The 21,760-nt window shown below is 40.0% G+C and overlaps 1 protein-coding gene across 16 annotated transcripts in view; it reads right to left on the bottom strand.

Annotated features, from left to right (window-relative positions):
* The window catches only part of RAPGEF1 (Rap guanine nucleotide exchange factor 1), a 173,134-nt gene that overhangs the window by 137,064 nt on the left and 14,310 nt on the right, over nt 1-21,760 (bottom strand). For 6 of the 16 annotated variants that reach the window (XM_012528836.4, XM_012528837.4, XM_004468037.5 and 3 more), the window contains exon 1: nt 8,685-8,937. The exons of 5 other annotated variants lie outside the window; for them this stretch is intronic. In XM_012528836.4, the coding sequence (XP_012384290.2) occupies nt 8,685-8,748 (64 nt within the window). In that variant the 5' untranslated portion in view covers nt 8,749-8,937. Of the gene's footprint in view, nt 1-8,684; nt 8,938-21,760 lie in introns of those variants that run through there. 5 more of the 16 variants (XM_004468039.5, XM_071216882.1, XM_012528839.4 and 2 more) reach the window with 1 other exon arrangement.

Genomic DNA, 21,760 nt, shown 5'->3' with positions numbered 1-21,760 from the left:
ATTGTTCATTACTGGGTCCCCCTGTGCTTAGAACAGTGCCTGGCCCAGGATCTAGTCAATAAATCTTTGTTGAATGAATGGATAGCCATCAATGAATATATGAGTAGCCACAGAAACTGAATTTTTTAGTTCAGTATCCCACTTAACAGTAAAGGAAGATTATTTATCGAGTACCTCTACATTAAATTGTATTAGGTTCTTCGAACCTTCCATCATTTACTCTTTCATCATCTTGGTGAAGAAAAGGATCACCATGCTCCTTTTTTATTGATGATTAACTGAACATGTGTGTGCTGGATTAGAAACTAGAAGACTCAACTAGGTAATCTTAATTATAAAAACAAGTTCTCTTCTGGCCTGAATCTTCAAATATTCTTTGACTTTCAATAACTGATGAGTGACTTGCTTTGAGTCCCCATGAAACAGTGAAGGCAATGGTAGCCAAACCAAAAAGACCATGTAAACCAGGGACTGGCAAATGTCCGCTCACAAACCCCACCAGCCTGTTTATAGCCTGCAAGCAAAAAATGTTTTTCACATTTTATAACAATTTTATTTTAAATGAACCCACATAATGGCCTAGATTTTGCTTCGTGGCCCCATAAAATTTAAAATATTTACTAAGAACTTTACCCACCCCTTTGTAGATAAACTCTACTAGGATAAACTTCTTTGCTATAGGTCACAAGGTCCCCTGAAAACAGTCATCTGGGTATTTCAGCATAAAGTGACTTCTGAAACTAAGTACCTTATGAGCAATTGCTGAAAGGCAATTACATAGAAAGTGGCCACTGGCCAATGCTATTATCTTAAATAATGGTGACACCAGTCACTCTAACCATCACTCTATACAGCTGGAAAAGAAATAGCCAGAGGAAATGTATTTTACGCATGTTCCCAAGGTAACACATCTTAGAATCAATGGCTAGGGCTAGATATTGTTCTAAATTTGGAAATATCTGATGACAAAGTGAAATTTCCTTCCCTTTTCTTACCCACACCCAAAACAACATCCCATACTTCTCATGAGAAAAATTTTTAAAACTTATAGTTTCCATTTCCTATATCTGCTCTTTCACTTAATAATAAAAAAAAACTAAAAACAAAAACAAAAAAACTGATTTATGGTAGAATGAGCAGTCAAATGCTCAAAAACAGAAGATATAATATAGATCTTTTAGTTCTATGTCTGACACATAGAAAGCTATCAGCATTATTACTTATACCAACAGATTATATTATTATATCTATTATGTATATATGATAGGTACAATATACAAATGTATATATTTGGAAATATATTGAATATATTTTATAATGTATAAATAAATATAATATATATAGTTATAACATATATAATATGTTGTAATGTTTTATATAATTTCATCCCTGTTATTATCCTACCATAGCAAACTCTATGCCACAAACTAGCTATGGGACTTTTAGATAAGTTACCTCACTTCTCTAAGCCTCAAATTCTTCATTGGTATAATTCAGAAATCCTTTTAGTAAGATTTTTACCATTCCTTCTAGCTCAAGACATCTGTGATTCCATAAGCAAGTTAGGTAATCTTTTGCTTTTAAAACTTTTTCTCCTATCCTGAAATTTACTTATGATCAAATCCAAATGGTTTCAAACCTCACTAGTGAACAGAGAGACACAGCTGTCATCCATTTTGTTTACTTGAATACCCTCATGTTCTGCATTTGTTGTTTCAAACCACCCTCACAGCAAACAGTTTAACAGCAGTATATCTATTTTAATACTGAGTTGGTGCACTCATCTTATACAAGCAGTCTGGGAAAATGGTAATGAGTCAGCCCTCAACAGGAGCAGCTAAGAGGAAGAGTTGGTTCATTTAGTCCCATTAGGTCATTAGTCACACTAACAGTGTTAACAACATTGGTAACATATCTGGGCTCACTCTGACCCTTTCATGTGAGGAAATTAAAAGTAATAAGCATTGTTCTCTGGGAATCAGAAAACAAAAAGTTGTGATGGAGACCACACACACACAAATATATATATGTAATTTTGTTTTTTAATGTTGTGATAGTAAAGGGTATTTAAAAATAAAATCTCAAGTCTCTTTTCTCTGATACTCAGCATTTGAATGAGATTGAGTCAAGGCTAATGAAAAGGATTATGGGAAATTAGAATTTTGTTAATAAAAATGGGTCCTTGGCACTATTAATGGCTTTTAATAGGTTTTAATAGGATTTCCCATGCCTTTCCTCCATTCCGAGCCCCACTGCCATCAGATAATTCATCACTATGACATTAGTAAGTGCAGCTTAAGTTTTACAAGGGGAAAGGTTTAAAAATGATAATATCTAATACTAGCATGCTTATGGCTAACTGATACCTTTGTGCACCACTCATGAAATGTTAACTGATACCTCCCTTTTGGAAAACAACATGGCATGAGCCTTAAAGCTACTCTTATGTTCTTAGCTTAAGAACTTTACTTTGGGAGCTTATCCTCAAGAAAGTATCCAAAAGAAAAATTACAAAATGAAGCTACTGGTTGCTGCCTTACCTGTAATAGCAAAAAGGGGAAAGAACTGCAATATGCAGGTGAATACATCAATGTAATGGAATGTCATAGTTGTTACAATAGCTATAAAGACCCAGAGAAGAACCAAATCAAATAAAAAAAATTATCTGCACATGATTATATGAAGTACATGCATGCATGTGCATGAGCTCTGAAAAAGAATAACAAATGGTAACAGCTAAAACTTTTGCTCACTTAATTTTGGTCCAGGCTTCGATATTCAACTTATTTTCTTTTTTGGATTTTCTCAAAATTTTCTAATTCTTTCTTTAATAATATACCTTCTCAATGTAAATAAAAATTAATTTCTCTGTACTTAGGCTAAAATCATCATCATCACCACTTACTGGACACTTACTATGTGCCAGGCACTCATTCAAGCACTTTACATATACAAACTCCTTTATTCTCAGACAATTCAATGAGGCACTATTTGCAGATGAGGAAAGTGAGGTCCAGAAATTAAGTAAATTGCCCAAGGTCACCCAACTAGATAGAAAGGGGGAGAGCAAGGATTCAACCCTCACATCCCAGCTCCAGTGTTCATATTCTAACTATATAACAATGAAAAACAAAACAATGTTTCAACATTTTCTTTACCCATAAGAGGGAAAATGGGTTGTCCCTGTTAGTTTAATTTCTAATTAACTAAGAGTAACTCAATTATTTCTGGTCCTGCAATTGTCATTTTCTAAGAAATTCAACACAATAAAAAGCATTTATGACCACTGCATTCAGCTGACCCAATGCTTTCTCTAGGTACCGAACACTTCCACAGCTTACAGATATGAACAGCAGTGACCACTGCTGAGTGGAATCTTTAAGATCATCCTAAGTGTGATCCCTTCAAGTAAAAGGAGGAAATAGGTATAGAGTTACCCAAAATCACAGAGCTAGTTAGGACAGTAAGGCCTATACTCCAAATCCTCAAACTTGTGTACCTGGTAAATCCAGGGTTCTTTCTATTGCACAATTTTTGATAACAAGGATTACTATTGGGAAACGGACTTTGGCCCAGTGGTTAGGGCGTCCGTCTACCACATGGGAGGCCCGCGGTTCAAGCCCCGGGCCTCCTTGACCCGTGTGGAGCTGGCCCATGCGCAGTGCTGATGCGCGCAAGGAGTGCAGTGCCACACAGGGGTGTCCCCCGCGTAGGGAGCGTAGGGAGCCCCACGCAAGGAGTGCACCCATAAGAAGAGCCGCCCAGCGCGAAAGAGGGAGCAGCCTGCGGAGGAATGGCGCCGCCCACACTTCCCGTGCCGCTGACGACAACAGAAGCGGACAAAGAAACAAGACGCAGCAAAAAGACACAGAAAACAGACAACCGGGGGAGGGGAGGGGAATTAAATAAATAAAAATAAATCTTTAAAAAAAAAAAAAAGAATTACTATTAATCAAGAAATGTTTACCGTATGGTGAGGGCTATACCCCTCTTACTTGATTCACCTCATTTAATTCTCACAACAGTCCTTCGAGGTAGCTGCTATTATTAATCCCTTTTAGAGATCAGGAAACAGGCTTGGAAATGTGAAGTAATATGCCACTCTTACTTAGCTGGAAGGCACTAAGGACCCGCCCAGTCCTGAGAGTCTGACACTGGAAACCACTGCAAGCCCAAAACACTGCAATGAAGAACCTGAAACTGGATGCCGGGAGGAGGGTCCCCTTTAGTTTTGGCTAGAAAGCCATCACATTAATTACCAGGCTCACAGGCATACAGTTGCTCCAGATACTTCTTTGCTAGCTAGCTTGTAGAGGCAAGTCTAAACACCGTTGCTGGCTGGAATCCAAACAATCCTAAATTTGCCCCTATTGCAAAGGAACCAGAGAGCATGTGGAATCAATCCAAATCCCCAACCTGACCCCTCCCTAATCCCTAACCCCACTTCAGCCCAGCCAAACTCCTTCCAGTATAATAAACCCCCAAAATTGCCAGTTCCTGGGAAAGTAATTTTATAGTCAGCTCTTTCGCTGAGGGTGTTAATTTCAGTCACTCACACCCACACTGTGTACAAACATGCAAATCACTAACATTTGCATTTACCAGGCTGGTATAGCCCCTAGCTGCTGGGATTTTTGAAGGCTAATAATTCAATTCCCAATTACTGCTGCAATTTTTAACTCTTAAGGAGACTTCTACTCATGTTATACTCCCCAAGAGGTAAAATGAGTTCTGTAAGTAACCCTTCAGATTTTATTTCTGGGGAAAAGAACAGAAAGAAAAGAAAAGAAAGAAAAGAAAGGAAAGAAAAGAAAGGAAAGGAAAGGAAAGGAAAAAAGAAAAGAAAAGAAAAGAAAAGAAAAGAAAAGAAAAGAAAAGAAAAGAAAAGAAAAGAAAAGAAAAGAAAAGAAAAGAAAAGAAAAGAAAAGAAAAGAAAAGAAAAGAAAAAAGAAAAGACGTTCTGGTAGAGTAGAATTAGGGATCTATTATAGAGAAGTTAATTTTAGTTCTAAATGTCAAGGTTTCCTCAGTTGTCTGGTTCAATAAGCCAACAACTAAATGTTGACTTCAGAATTAAGAGTCTTTGGTGAAGCAATCTTTTGCAATCTGCAATAAATTTACTCTATAAATTCATAACTGCTATAAGATAGAGTATGGGGTACCTATTTTCATTTGGGCAGAGATAGGCAAAGAATGAACTTTTCCTAGCTCCATATAACCATATAACAGCCAGCATTTGGAGCTACCATTAATGGAGCACTTACAAAGGACCAGCCCTTTGTCTGCCTTACCCTGTTTAATACTCATAGTAAAAGTGCTAGCAAGGAAGCACTCACTCAACCAACCTCCCAGCACAGAGTACACCCAGGAGTGCACCAAATGCCACGCCCTGGGCTAGTGCTGAGAAGGGAACAATAGGCACTACAGACAAGACCTCATGCCCTCAGGCAGTTTACAATCAGGTGGCACAGTACACAGATTTTTTTTTTTTTTTTTTTTTTTAAGGTACAGGGGATATTGAACTCGAATTTGAACCTCAATCTCACATGTGGGAAGCCATGACTCACCCACTGAGCCATATCGGCTTCCCTGGGTTTTTCCATTTGTTTTGCTTATTGTTTGTTTTTGTTTTCAGGAGGCATTAGAACCAAACCCTGGACCTCCCATGTGGGAGGTGGGTATCCAACCTCTTGATCCACATCAGCTCACCATATAAATTTTTAAAAGTCTGCAGTAAGGGCTCTGAACAAAATAAATAACATGACAAAATACAGTCATTTGTAGATGGCCATTGAGGATAAAGACTGCAAGGGAATGAAGGAATCTGGGATTATAAAATTCACTTGTTTAAGGGCAGGAGGCAAATCAAGTCAGGGGCAGGGCTCCAGCTGAAATTCTCAGGATCCCACTGGAAGCCACAGTTTTATTCCACCTCCCATCCTATTGGTTTGCCTGGGGCCTGCTGGAACTCACCATAGTAATTCAAATGAGTCAAATTTATCAACCGTGAAAGCATCCGTTATGGGGGGGGCGGGGAGAAGAAACGGGGGTATTTTTTTTTCTTATGTTTTGAGTCCTGAGAGCAATAAGAAAGACAAGAGTAAAAAGCATTAGAGAGTATAATCTTGGTCCCATCTTGGAGTACATGTCCTGTGCTGGTTGAAATCATTACAGAAGTTTCTATACTGGGTGTAAAGTGCTCTTAAGACAACAGGCAGAGGTGGTGAGATTCATGTTTCTTGACTGGAGTCCTGTCAGTTCATTTTTCAGCTTTTCCAAGTACCTGACTTGGAAACAAAAACGAAAATAATCTAAAGGGCAGATAATGATTTCCTTAAAATTTGCCTTCAGAATGTATTCTGGGCTCAACCTTCCTAATAGTGACTGGTTCTGGCTCTGGCTAAAGACTATATTCTCCAGAGTACCTGCCAATGTAGGGCAACAGGCTGGGCAGAAATCAGGGGCAGCCTGGACTTTGCCCACTTGCTGTAGCAAATCCACAAGGACGTGCTCCAGTTTACTACTCACTTGCCCCTAAAACACACTGACACCACATTCCTTGCCATGGAGGCTTGTGCCATCATCAGTCTTCTATAGATTTCACAATATGGACTGTGGAAAATGCACTCAGATCAGGGTTGGGGTGGTGCCCAGGATCCATTAAATCCAGTTCCTAAATATTGTTCCATTCCTAAAAACATTCCCAAAACAAACAACCTTAAAGACAAAAACAAACAGATAAACTGTGAAGGACTACTTCACCTCCTTGTTATTGTGAGTCTTTAGCAGGGCTTCCAGCAAAATGAAAATGGCTTTAGTTCTGAGATGTACTTTGGATTGGGAAGACAAACTGCCATACCAAGATCTAACCTGCACAAACAAAAACCCTACAAATGCAACAACAAGCTCCTGGTCAGCAGGATCTGTGAAGACAGACATCATGGACCACAAGCTGCTGTTCTTTTTATCCCCAATTCACTGCAGATCCTGAAATCCCTGTCATCAACAGTGTCATCCTTATTATCAATTGTCATTTGAGCCAGCGGACAAAACAATAATATTAAACGTAAAATATTTAATTTTGTCTGTAAACCCAGCTGTTTCCTATGAAAAGTTTAAGAGGTTTTAACTTGTACATTTTTCTAAGGAGAATTGGTTAGTATATGTTAGCATACTAAAGATAGTAAATATGTTAAAATCGTGTTATAAATGTAAAAGTGGTGCTTTTGAGTAAAAGGATCAATATTGATTTTTTTTCTGAGTGGTTAGAGATACTAGCCCACACAGTGCTGAAGAAGAATGACACATCCCAACCCACTTCGGTAAATACTCATTTCTGCAAAGATTCATTCTCAATGACACTGTACTATAGTAAAAAATAGCAACTGTTCTTTTTTTGTTTTTTAAAAATTAATAATAAACTAAAATAATAAAAACACATTAAAGAAAGTATAAAGAATAGATCCATTATCTATAGTTTAACACTTGTTAAACATATGCTATTTTGCTTAGCTGCACGCTCCCCCTTTTTTTCTGAACCACTTTTAGAATAAATTGTAGACATCATGCCCTTCCACCCCTCAAGATTTCAGCATGCCTATCAAAAAAAGCATTCTCTCCTACATAATTCTCAGAACAATTATCACATGTAATAAAATTAATAGTTCCCCATTATCCTCTACTACTCAGTTCATATTTAAGTCTCCTGAGTTGTCCTCCAAATACCTTTTATAGCTATTTTGTTCAAACCAGGATCCAATAAAAGACTACTATGGTAACTTTTTCAAAGTAACATGTCAGAGAATGATAGAAAACCAGACGGGCTGATATCTGACAGTAAATTATCATCCCACCTATTTTTTCCACTTTTAAAAGAAAAAAATATTATCCATAACGTGACCACAAAAGATAACTACTATTAACATTTTCACTCATTTTTTCCACTTTGTTTATTCTGTGCATAAAGCTTGCAAGTACAGTTGATTGAACTGCCTTGCTACAGATCAAAGGCTTCTTGCAATTTTTTTGGCCAGTGGAGGTAGAGAAAGGAGACCTAATGAAGTCTCGCCTGTGCCATCCTTGGCATGCCTGCCAGGTCTGCCAACTTGCCCTGGGACATTATTAAAATGACATCCAGTTCCAGACACATCGCTGCATTGCTCTGTGACCCTGTTGGCTTCCTCCTCCTCAAAGCTAACACTAATAAAAACCCTTGAGAGACAGATGCTGCCACCTGGCATCATCGGTGTCTAAAATAGATAAATATGAGCTTGTCTGTTGTTTGTTTTTACAGTTTGAACTCCATGGAAGAAAGGTGGTATACAGTTAAAAGCTAATAACATTCTCTAAATCAAAAATATTACAAGACACTCAAACTCCTGGATATGGAATTTTTTTTTCAAACTGAAAATTTTTAATAAGCAGACACACATACTGCACCTGACTAAAACATCTCAAGCTGAACTAAATTCTGAGCCAAGCCAACCCAACATATTGAGATAGGAATTATTTTCATATTTTGATCTCTCTATTAATTTTCATTAAACTATGTTGAAAACTGCAACAGGTTTTTGGTTTGGAAAATATTTCCCTAAGCAGTTTCAGTTTTGGTTTTGAGTCAAAATCCCCCAATAGAATGCTACCTCCTTCCTTTATCCTGGAAACGAAGCCCAGGTTTTTCTTACCTTGCTTCCAAGGGCACAGATTGCTTCGTTTCACGGTCTTCTGTTTTTCAATAGCATTTCCCATTCTAAAGCCAGAGGATCACAGGGTCCTTCCAAAGCTAGGTGTCTTTGTTGACCAGCAAATAAGGACCCAGTTCCCAGCTGAAAGAGGTTTCATCTTTCAGACATCCCAAATCACCCAGCAGCAGAGCCCTGGAAATCCTTACAGGGAAAAATTGATTCTACTCTGAAAGGGACTTGCCTTTTGCCTTTCAAAGTCCCAGAGAGGAAATCAGAAGAAAAGGCGGGTTATCGCCCTACCGGTGAGTCTCAGTAATCCATCTATATTAAGAAGTTTGTTCCTCAGCCTTCCTTCCACACTTTGTTACTCTTCTGCATAGCAATAGTCCCAGAGAATGAGCTATATTTCCAAACACTTTCAATACTGCTTTTGCCTTGGGAAAATTTTGGGGTGCCAAGAGACACATATATTACACAGACCATATCATACCTCCTCAAGTTTCTTGTGCTCAGATCAATGTGGAGAAGCATCACATGACAAGTTCCATCAGAGAAAACAAGATGATTTCATTAATACTATGTTCCTGAAGGAGGGTGGGGGGTGCACATCAAAATACAAGCAACACCTCAGTTTCCAAAGAAGAAAAGATCACTGAGGACAAGCACAGCTAATAGTTTGTAACCTCTAGTTCCGAACTTCCACTCCATTTAGAGAACAATTTTGCTGGAGAAAGTGTTATGCCACCTGAACTTTGAACAAGTTTCGGGGTGAAGGGGGGGAGGCAATAAAAGTGCAAGGTTTCATTTTTTCAATCCCAGTGTGTGAAGTCAGAAAAGCTTTTAAAGACTCCCCTGTAGCACAGTGGGTCAGAACGGAGGTTCTGGAGCCCAACTGCTTGGGTTCAAATCCTAGTACTGCTAAGCACAGCAGCCTCAGTTTCTTCTTATGTTCAATGGACCTGAGTCCAGCCCCACCTCCTTAGCTGTAATGAGGATCAAAGGGAGAATGTTTGGGAAGTGCTCAGCATGCTGCCCACAGTCCTTTACTTTGGTAAAGTATTATCATTATTTATAAAAATGATCTTAGACTGTAAAATTCTATTAGCTCGGACTTCAGCCAACTGCACACAAAGTGAATTTCATCTTATGGGGTTGGATGGTACAATATAAGACCAAAGGATAGAACTGGAGTAAAATTTGGAGGACAAATTCTAAAACAGTCCCACAAAACCAAGAGACTGACTTTAAGGAACACTGAATGCCATTCTGGCTCCCACTGTTCAGTTTGCTCTCTTACACTCTGAGCTATCCTGTTATACAAGCCCCTACCTAGTCTGAGGAAGAGAAAATAATCTTGCCAATTTATGCAAAATGAATGAAGCCAAATTCAAAACTCTATAAAATCTTAAGGCTTCACATTTCGATCCATGAATAGAAAAATCATGTTTACAAGATCACAGCCAGAAATTCCGAACTAGCAAAAGCAAATACAAAGTATCAGTTTCACTCATCCAATAACACAGCAGGAAGAAAAGCAAATGTATGAAAGCCAATGCCAGATCCCCATTTCCTCACTATATCGCTGTGGACACAGAAGTAAACCAAAAACCAAAGTGCAACCACAAACTGAGAAAGAGCAAAGGTCCAGAACCATTCCACAGAGGGCTACTGAAACATAACATTTGGTAAAATATCCAACCTTTAAACTCAGTGTGTGCCTCCCTCTCATCAATAATCATCCCCTATCCTTTTAGTACGTTCTAAAGAGACTTCATTTCTTCTAAATACCACAACAATCTTTTTTTTTTTTAACATTTATTTTATTTATTTCTCTCCCCTTCCCCCCCACCCTGGTTGTCTGTTTTCTGTGTCTATTTGCTGAGTCTTCTTCGTTTATCCACTTCTGTTGTTAGTGGCACGGGAAACTGTTTCTTTTTATTGCGTCATCTTGTTGTGTCAGCTCTATGTGTGTGCGGCACCGTTCTTGGGCAGGCTGAACTTGCTTTCGCGCTGGGCGGCTCACCTTACGGGGCGCACTCCTTGCGCGTGGGGCTCCCCTATGCGGGGGACACCCCTGCGTGGCACAGCACTCCTTGCGCGCATCAGCACTGCGCATGGGCCAGCTCCACAGGGGTCAAGGAGGCCCAGTGTTTGAACCGTGGACCTCCCATGTGGTAGACGGACGCCCTAACCACTGGGCCAAGTCTGCCACCACAACAATCTTATTTAGCCAAGTTTTCAATGCCAGATCTGACCTCATTTCTTCCATAAGACATTAACACCACAATAAATTAAAAAGGCTCTAATTATGAACTGGCATTTTAACACCTCAATTCATCTAAAGAAAACTTTAACTTGTGAACATTTGGCAAACAACTTACTATTATAAATGCTCTATATACAATGCAGTCCAGCACTTACCAGATTGCTGTGCACACAGCAGATGCTTAATAATCTGTTTAACAAATGAATGGATCTAAAGATGAAGGAATAAACAAATGAACAAATAAGAATTCCGCATCCACTCACCCCTACCCCAATGCGGATTACCCTCTCTCCCTAGAATGTGGTAATCACTTTGTGATCCATAAATAAATGGTCTTATTCTTACAAGAGTCAGAGGACTTGGGCCTATCCAGAACATTGTTTCATCCACCTTCTCCCACCCCCTTGGCTTAGGCAGGGTTCCTGGACCTTAGAGTTTCACCTGTAACTTTGTAAGTTTCCCTATTGGTCTGTAAACACTTTAAAGTCAGGACCTTTGTACCAATTCCTCATATTGCCTATGAGACCTGGGTTCCAAGCTGATGCTATGCGGTTAGAGGACCAGGGATAAAGACTGCCTTTGCATTTCTTAGCTGGGGACTACTACATCTAAGAGAAAATGCATCTCAAATTCCAAGCGACTAATTTACTGATAAACTTTTCAAACAAATCTGGAAATTCTTGAGAGAAAAGTTATGAAATGAAGACCTTATGGTTCAACTGCTTCTCAGCTAATCATGGCCTCCCCAAAATGATTTAAATGTGAACTGCTTGGAGGGAAGGGGAGATAAATGGAATGGTTTATTTTGAAGAATCCTTCACTGATTCCCACCTTGAAAAAAATGTCTTTTGGAGTCATCCCCAGTGGTAAATGCACACACAATCCAAGATAGGCAATGACCCATCTCCAGGCCGCATCTTAGGAGGCAACATGAGATTCTGACAGACAGGACTAATATGCTTTGAGGATACTGTGAATGCATGAACTGTTTTCAATCAGGCCATACCTGACTACATGTTATCAAAGTTACTTCGTAGAGTATTAGTACTACAATCCCTAAATCACTGGCTCACAGAATGGTTGGGCCAAAAGAGACTTAAAAGATCTTCTACTCCAACAAGTCCCTCTTCCATTTTGTAGATAAAGGGTTTGTACCCCAAGGAGGGGAAGGCACCAAGACTACATACTTAGTGAGAAAGCCAGATCCAGGACCCAGAACTTTCATCCTTGGCTAGGAAATCTGCCACTCACTCCCTCATGATCAGGGAGATTAGCAGTGGGAAGGTGCTGACTTTGGTGGAGAGCTAGCCTAGTTTGAACCTCTGTGCTGGCACATCCGACCTGGGCATCTTTAGAACATAATTTAACCTTTCATTTCTTCTTGTATGTAAAGTGTGTGTAATTATGCCACCACTTCATGAGGTAGTTTCAAGGGTTAAATAAGATGTTTAACCCTTGGTTGCATAGCAGGCACGCATTAAAGAATAGCTACTGTTGCTGTTTTTATTTTATTACCTCTAAACCTCCTGCTTTTGATGTAATTTATTAAAGGAAAATTATTAACCCTTGTGAGGGATTTTTTTTTTTTCATATTGCAGTAAAATTCACAGCTGCATTAGGGTAAATAACTCATTCCCTTAGTGCAATTAAAATAAAATTTCACAAACATTTGTGCCATAATAATAATTTGATAATGAAAAGTGACAAACTAGGAAAGTATTTAATATTATGGCTCCTGAAGCCGTTTACAAAGAGGCTCCCTACCTGCAGGATACTACTGGATTCAGAAGAAATCTAAGTCACAGAGTTTCCTACATAGAGTTACTTACTTCTTGAGGGATTTTAATTAAAAAGTTAGAAAGCATAGAAAGCATGGCTCAAAAGGGAAAGGTCAGTGGATCCCTGTAATGTGCATATTCACCCACCCAGAGCCAAAGAATCAGACGCAGGATTCTCCAGTGGGTACCCAGTAGCTGACATGAAGCTTCGTGTATGGAATGTGTCTGCTGGGAGGAAAGTCTGCTGTTGGTCACTTCCCCTCTGGAGAAAAATACAACAATACAAGGAAGCGCCAAGCACTGTGGGAATGTTCCAAGTGGGAGTTCCAGCTAGGTCAAGAACATAAACAAAAGGGAATGACCAGCCTCGAGGTCAGGCCTGGCAGAGCACTGAGGCAGAATGTCTAGAAGCCAGTTTTCTGGGTGTGAGCTCCTATACACAGCCTCTGGACTCTGCTTTGAAGTGATTTCCCTGCCCAGCCCTTGAAGAAATCATCAAAGGCAAAAGGCACATTGCATGTCACAGGAATACAAGCTCAGGGATCCTCTTATGATGCACTCAGATACCCACAGATCAGTCTCAGACTGTCACGGCTGGAGGGGCCTTGGAGATTTATTCAACAAATACTGACACCACACAGAGCTAAGATCTGGCAGAGAATCAGACTAAAGCCAAATTAACATTCACAAGTAATGACTTCATTCTACAGTGATCGTCTCTGAATTCAGGGTAGGTAAATCTGTCTATTTAGTAGGGAGAACTAATCTAAACTGGGAGGTCAGGGAAGGGTAAGCCTTGAAGGATAAGCAGGTGTTGTCCAAGCAAGGTGGCAAGAACCAGCATGTGCAAAAGACCTGTGTAGCTAGAGGTACATGAATGGGGGGTAAAGTGGCAGGAGATAAGGTAGAGAGGCAGGTGGGGGGTCAACTGAGGAGCACATTTTAGGCTCAAGACTTCATCTCAGGGGCTTCAGGGAGTTCCTAATGTGTTGGCTAAACTGTGCATGTTCATTTTTCTGGGATGATAGGTCTATGGCTTTCTTCAAGTTCTCAAAGAGCTTCAAGACCCACCAATTCCCTCATCATGTAACGGGCAAGCTGAGGTTCAGAGAGGGAAAGACATTTCTCCAAGGTTTCATAGACAGTCAAGAGAACCCAAATCTCTGACTTCCAGGTTTGTGTTTTTCCACAGCCAGCCAGCTGCCTTACTTCTGGCATGGCCTGTGTCAACAACATCAAAATGTTACTCCTCAATGAATATAGATTTTGTATTCCCAACAAGGCTGCTTTGTTTCTCTATTTAGGCAGCCCTAAAAAGTGATACTCCACAGAAATGAACTATAAAGTCGCCCAACCCATTTTTCTTGGAGTCCAACCTAACCTGCAAAATTCATGGAGTCAGGATCTACCCCTTACCTCTGACTCCAAGGCCCCCACACAAGATGACTTCTGGATTTTCAAGGACCTCTGCAGAAAATGCTGTTCATTAAGGAAGGGACATCAGGGCAGAGCCCTCACTACTAAATAATGCCTTGGCCTTCTGAGGAAGCTATTTGTTGTTCTTTTCAAAATAAGAACTGGGCCAGGAACTAAATCTAGCCCACAGGAACATCAAAAAGAGAGAGAGTCCATGCCCCTCAGTTTTTTTATCTCAATCCCATCTGGTATTGAGAGAAAGACACTATGTTTTCAAAAGTGAATAAAAAATAGTCATTTTCTCTTCTGCCACTTACTTCATGACATTTAGAGTAATTGGAGAAAATTCTAAGTATGTTTGAAGAATACTTCTTGAACTCTTGGTGCTTCCTGGGATAACTAAAGAATGAAGTCTCAAGTGCGCAGATTGATATTTGAGGTCTTTTGGAGTCTGACTCCTAAAGACACCTTTATCGTCCATGTTCCCTATAAGGGGGGCCTTTACCACGTCCAAACACACTCCTGCCGGTCTGCCTTCACTGTATCATTCCTCCTTCATCTCCAGCTAATCAAATTAAACCTAATGGTGAATGTCCAACAGACTCTAAGACTCACTAAACTGGGAGTTGTTAATGGACTGGATCTGGGAAGCCAGTGAACCCTCTAGATATTGTGGGCATTTTCATGGGTTTCGTCAGATATTCAGTAAGGGTCCATAACCCCAGAAAATAAGTACACTGACTACAGTACCTGAAAAGCAAGGACCATGTCCTACTCCCTATCCCAACCCTTTCCAGCCTAGCTCAGTACATATCACTTAAGAAAGATTTTTTTAAAACTCTGAGCTGAACAGCTCTTCACCTTCTAGCTTGATTCCTGCCTTTTCCATGAAGATTTGATTAGCAATGTGAGAGCATTCCAGTAGATTTACAGTGCTTTCTCTGTCCCCAAACTTAAAGTCCTTTGAAACACTGTAACCCTTATACTTGTAGGAGAAAGCCCGGGTCATTTATTAGCTAGGGCCTTGGAAAACCCCTTCCCTGGCTTAGGCATCAATTTTACCATCTGAGAGGGTTGTACAACACTGTTCTTGGTAGTCTATATTTTATAAGTAAAACATGACATTACAAAAAGAAATACCATAAAAGAAACAGCTTTTTAAACCTACACAGAGTCACCCGGGCCTTATAAGCTGGGAACAGCTCACCAAACAGCATGATTGGCAAAGCTTCTCATTTAATTCAGTGGGCAACAACCATTAAAGTAGGGGTTCTTAACAAGGGGTTCATGAGCTTGAACTGAAAGTCCAAGAAACATTATTCTTGTGGAAACATGTTGGTGTGTGGTGTGATACATTTATTAAATAATACACAGTGTAGTGTGGACTTAACAAGGGGTCCATGGTTTTTCGCCTGACTGGCAAAGGGGTCCATAGAATAAAAAAGGTTAAGAACCCCTGCATTAAGGGGTCCCACAATCTCTGCTCTATTAGGATCAAGACAGTGTCAGAGGAAAAGTCCACCCTGGGGAAAGGCTCCCATCTCTCTTCACCCACACTCACTGAACTAAGTCTCCAGGCTCTGTCATCTCTTGCCCTTTCAACTCACTACTCCCAGAATCACTAAACTTAACTGATTCTATAGACCTTAACACTGAGTGGGACAAGTACAGAAGGGCCACTACAGTATGTACCCTAGTTACACTGTCCATCTAAGTTTTTTTAAAAGAATTTATTTATTATTTATTTATTTCTACCCCACCCCCACCCCCACCCCCACTGTCTGCTCTCTGTGTCCATTTGCTGTGTGTTCTTCTGCATCTGCTTGTATTCTCATTAGGCAGGTCGGGAAATCGATCCTGGGACCTTCCAGAGTGGGAGGGAGGCAACCATTCTCTTGCATCACCTCAGCTCCCTGATCTGCTGTGTCTCTTATTGTCTCTCTTCTGTGTCTCTTTGAGCAGATGTGGCACAAGCAATTGGGCTCCCATCTACCATACAGGAGATCCAGGGTTCAATGCCCAGGGCCTCCTGGTGAAGGCAAGCTGGCCTGTGTGGCAAGTTGGACCATGCAGAGTGCTGGCCTGCACGGAGTACTGCCCCAAGCAGGAGTGCTGGCCCACACAGAGAGCCGGTGCAGCAAGATGATTCAACAAAAAGAGACACAGAGGAGAGACAATAAGAGACACAGCAGACCAGGGAGCTGCGGTGGCACAAGAGAACAATCGCCTCTCTCTCACTCCAGAAGGTCCCAGGATTGCTTCCCAGAGCCACCTAAGGAGAATACAAGCAGACACAGAAGAGCACACAGTAAATGACCAGAGAGAGTAGACAATGGAGGGAGGGGGGAGAAATAAATAAATAAATCCTTAAAATAAACCTAGCTTGAATCTTGAATTAGTTTTGTCTTTAAGTTCTGGATGCTTACTTTTTCAATGTTTGGCTAATCACAATAACTAATGTATCAATCTAATTAATTAGGTAATATCCCAAGGTACAATATATATTTAGTGTGAGATTCATCAAAGTTTTCTTCATAATCTCCTAACCTTCTGGTTATCTTCTTGTCAGAACTAATTAGATCACTGCCTTTTTTTCCCTCATAAAACTGGTGAAAAAAGCCGATACTAGAAGTAGAAGCATCAACATTGTTATTTTCTTGTTCACTTCTGCTTACATTTATTTGAATTATTGTCGATCTGTGATGTCTTTGTAGGAATATTTTTTAAAGCCAATTTTCCATTTTATAAAGGTAAGTTTCATTAAAACTCAGTAATACAATACATAAATCTACTACCCAGACTAATTAAAACTGCAGCATATGGAAATTCATTAAAAGCAAACAGAGAGGGAAACAGATGTAGCTTAAGTGATTGGGCTCCTGTCTACCATAGGGGAGGCCACAGGTTTAATTTCTGGGGCCTCCTGGTAAAGGCAAGCTGGCCTGTGCCAATGGAGAGCAAAGAGCCCGTGCCATGGAGAGCTGATAGCCCATGCCACAGAGAGCTAGCACAGCAAGATGAGGCAACAAAAGGGAGACACAGAGAAGAGACAGTGAGAGATGCAGGAGACCAGGGGGATGAAGTGGCACAAGCAATTGAGTGACTCTCTCCCACACCAAAGGTCCCAGGATCAGTTCCTGATGCCTCCAAAAGAGAAGGACAAGAAGACAAAGAAAGACAAGCAGACACGGAAGAACACACAGCAAATGGACACAGAGAGCAGACAGTGAGCGCAAAAACAAGGGGGGAGGGAATAAAATAAAATAAAATTTCAAAAAGCCAATAGAAAGGTGAGGATATCACTATCACTTCTTCTGAACCCTCTCTGCCTTCCCTCAGGGAACCCAATTGTATCAGGGGACTGTGACTGCCTGGGTGAGGATACCAATGTCAATATGCATACTTAAAAAACAGCATGACTTAATTTCTTACCTGTTTTAAAAGATGAAAACAGTAAATATAAGCCAAAATTCCAATACTTTCTTCCTGAAGGTCAATGCACTATCTTGTATACCCACCCCTGCTGCTAGCTTTGAAAACCACTACACTACACAATGCTGGCAGAACAGGACAGTGGATTCGCTCTGGCTTTCCCATATGCCAGCTTGGCAAGGCACATAAACCATCCTGGGCCTCAGTTTTCTTGTCTGTAAAATGAGGCCACTACCTCCCTGTGGTTCAGAGGATTCAGTGTATGTAGCACAGCTCCTTTGCATGAGTGCACAGCAGTCATTTGCTATATCATTACTATTATTACTAATAACATACTAACAGCAACTTTTTCATTTTTTAGGTCAAATTCCCAGGACCCTTTCTATTTCTCTCCAAGTTTAACTTTGAGCAGTGGTTTCAAAGTCTGCCTCCCACCTACCCACTCCACAGGTAGCCTCAACATTACCTGGGAACTTGTTAGAAATGCAAATTCTTGGCCCAAACCCAGACCTACTGAATTAGAGCAACCTGTTTTTTAACAAGTACTCCAGGTGCCAAAAAGTTTGAAACCATAGAAGAAGGCAAGACAATATTTTGGGATACCCAACTTGCTGGTCCTCAGGACAGGGGCTGTCTGGCCCCATATGATCCTGTCATCAACACCTGCTTATATATTATGGGCTGCAAGTTACCAATTCGCCACAAACACAAAGTCTCCTACTTGTCTTCCTGGCTGTTTTCTTTAAGTGCCAAATATATAGGTTGCATAAAAATGAACTTACACAGTTCAATCCCCACATCACTAGTAACAAAGAAATTAAAAAAAAAAAAAAGCTCTGTCCAGCTTAACCCAGACTAGTGTTCCCACATAATTATTTTTCTGACTTTATCTATAAGACAAAAATGACAAAAAAAATCTAATATCCATTCCAATATGAATTTAAGGTCTAGTTAATTTAATTTTAAATCATTAAAAAACATTTTCTGGTTGTTTATGCCTATGTTTAATTTTTTTTAAAACCAAATTATACCAGACTTTGATGCTTCCATGAGTTCAGTTGTTGGAATATGCAAATGTCAGGTGCCCAAAGGGAGAATGGTACCAAAACCAAATTCACCTGGATTCTATGGAATTGATCTTGCATTGAAACAGGACTTATTTCTGAAAGTTCTCACCCTGCAAACCAAGACCCACTCCAATGAAAATGTGAGGACTCAGTAAGTTGTAAATGATTACTTAGTATTTTCCCATCCAAACCAAAACACTTTGAAGAGTGACAAGGAAGGTGCTATATAATTATGTCAGGGCAGCAGGTGTAAACTGGGATGTGTGATCGCCACGCCATTTGTTACAGCCTACGTGAGCAGTATAATCTTCAAAATAATTTTCTTTTGATGACCAGGTATCTAACTATGAGCTAGAATAGACGTACATTTATAAGCAAAAATTCAGAGTCTGACCCTGAAAGGCTAAGACTTGCTGGGAAGAGAAAGCCGGGACCCAGTCACAGTGTGCTACATGAGTGCAGGAAGCCTGACTTGTCTTATTCATTGCTGTGTCCCTAGCATCTACCACCATGAGTTGTGGGGTATAGGTGCCCAAGAAATCAATTGAATAAATCAATGCTTCATATTGTATTTCCTTGATTCTAAGATGTTCACTATTTCCAGTTTAACTTTTGAAATCAGAGTTTGTCATTTTATAATCCACCCTAATTATTCTTTTTCTTTTGTTCTTCAGAAGTGTTATTAAAGCAATGTTATGTCTTATGTGTGTTGATATCTTAGTATCACGAGAACAGAGTAATTGGTTATAACCCCAAGTTCATAAAGAGACATGTTAATAATATTCATGAGACCAGAGACACTATCAAGACATTCTTGAGATGGTAACTCCCAACTGAGGCACTAGTCCATCGAAAAGATCCCGCCCTGCTGGAGGATTCTTGGAGAAAGCCTTGATCTTGCCTTTGACTAAATCATTCTCCCCTTCCACCTACCCCAGGCCAGTGATACCTTCTCAAGAATGTGTCCAACAGCCTGGAACCCTGCCTAATGGTGCTATAGTAAATGTTTTCTGAGTTGTTAACTCACTGAGAATAAGATATCCAGATAAAGCCCTTAAATGGAAACCACTGAGAAGCTTGAGAGAGTCATTATTAATAGCTGCGATTTCATTAAGCACTAATAACTTGCTAGGATACAACACCCATCAGGTTCTTGGGTTCACAAGACTTCCACAGCTACTCTTGGCATTGACGTTCTTGGAAGGATACAGAACTAGGAGCCAAAGCTTGCCAGGTGGCATCTTGGACTCTTTAAGCATCCTTGAAGGAGTCCAGCAGAGCCCAGCAGCTCAGGTGCAAGGTAAAGAGATCCACATACAGTGGGTAGGGGATCCTTCCTGGCTTAGATGCTTCCTGTCCCATAGGAGCCAATATCTCTTCATAACTGCACAGAGCCCCCAAGGAACGCCCGATTTCAAGAACCATCACACCCAGGGAAGCCTAAAATATGATGCCCCCATCAGGTTTTTACATATAGTTCAGCTATAATTCTTCCCAGCCCAGATGTAATTTACTAATCAGGATCATTTTCTCCATACGTAACATTGCCTGGTAGCAGACTTTTCACAGGCCATCTTAATTTCCAGGAAACTGTTAACTAAGGTCAAATTCTCATGCAGATAGAACAAAAATTAAAAACAAAAACAGAACTGTGCAACACAGTGAACCCTATTTAAACTATGTACTATATCTCACAGTACATTATAATAATAAAGTGTTACCAAGTAATCACACTAATGCAAAATATTAAAAAAGGAGGCGAGTATATGGAAACTTTTGTGCACAATCTTTCTGTGAATCTACAACTTCTCTAAAAAAAAATAATGTAAGGGGAGCAGGTATAGCTCAGTGGTTTGACCACCTGCTTCCAATGTACAAGGTCCCAGGTTCAATACCCAGTACCTCGGATTAAAAAACAAAACCAACCAAACAACAACAAAAAAGTAAAAAAAAAAGATTCTCATATGGATAAACAGTGGTTTGTCCATACAATGGAATACTACTCAGCAATTAAAAGGAACAACTACTGATAAAAGCAACAACTTGATATATCTCAAAAGCAGTATGCTAAGTGAAAGAAACCAGGCTGGCTACAAATGGTAGCACGAGGGAATTTTTTTCTCTCGGTTCTGTATCCTTATTGTGGCAGCGGTTATACAAAAATCTATACATGTTAACATTCACAGAACTGAACACATATACATAAAAACCTATTCTACTGGTTATAAATTTAATTCTCATGTAGAAGGGGAGAAGGTTTTTCCCTTTTATCCACAGAGATATTATGTTAAGCTGTTTATAAGAGCCATCTCACAGAATCCTTAACATGTCATCCCCAACTCCCCCCCCCCAAAAAAAAACCAGAAATGAACAATCTTTGACTGTCACTTGAATCCAGGTTTGAATGAATGATGAGAAACTAAGTCCTGATTATTTCAAATACCTGAGATTCCATTCACTCTTATCAAGAACCAGGGAGTTTTGCTAATTATCATTTATAATAAAATATATTTATATATATTTACATATATAAATTTACAGTTATAGACCATGTTTGTACATCAATGAATCTTTCTTCCCAGGGTCAGAGTCCACAGAACTTCCATCAGGCCCTTGCAGAATCTATGACTGAAGCTCAAGGAGGGCTAGTGTTCTGCCTGAAGGACACAGCAAGCCTGTGGCAACAGTGGACTGGAAAGCAAGGCTCCAGACACTCAGTCCAGTACTCTCTCCACTGCCCAAAGATGCCACAGCTCCAAGAATTCCTAGTGACAGTGGCTAAGAAGTTCTCCATAGTGATTTTAGTCCTAAGTGATTTCCCTAGCAGGTTGGTGCATTTTACCTACCAACCTGGGACTAGGGAACTTTGGGATTCCTGAAACATGGGGTAGCCCAGGTCCCTAACCAAATTCTGATCTTGGTCAAATACAAAAACTTCAGTCAACAACCTTGCACATTTAGGATAATTAATAGAGACAGCTCCCCATTAACAGAAAAAAAAAAAAAAAAAAAAGGATAGATCATGCAGGAAAGCATGCTTTTGATCTGTGCCTTTGGTTTTTTGATGTGCTCAGAGAATTAATATTTGGAAAGCACTTCTGACAAGCTGAGACAGAA

Source organism: Dasypus novemcinctus, chromosome 8 (genome assembly GCF_030445035.2).
Source record: "Dasypus novemcinctus isolate mDasNov1 chromosome 8, mDasNov1.1.hap2, whole genome shotgun sequence".
Lineage (NCBI taxonomy): Eukaryota > Metazoa > Chordata > Mammalia > Cingulata > Dasypodidae > Dasypus > Dasypus novemcinctus.
This window is presented reverse-complemented; position numbering and strand designations above follow the sequence as displayed.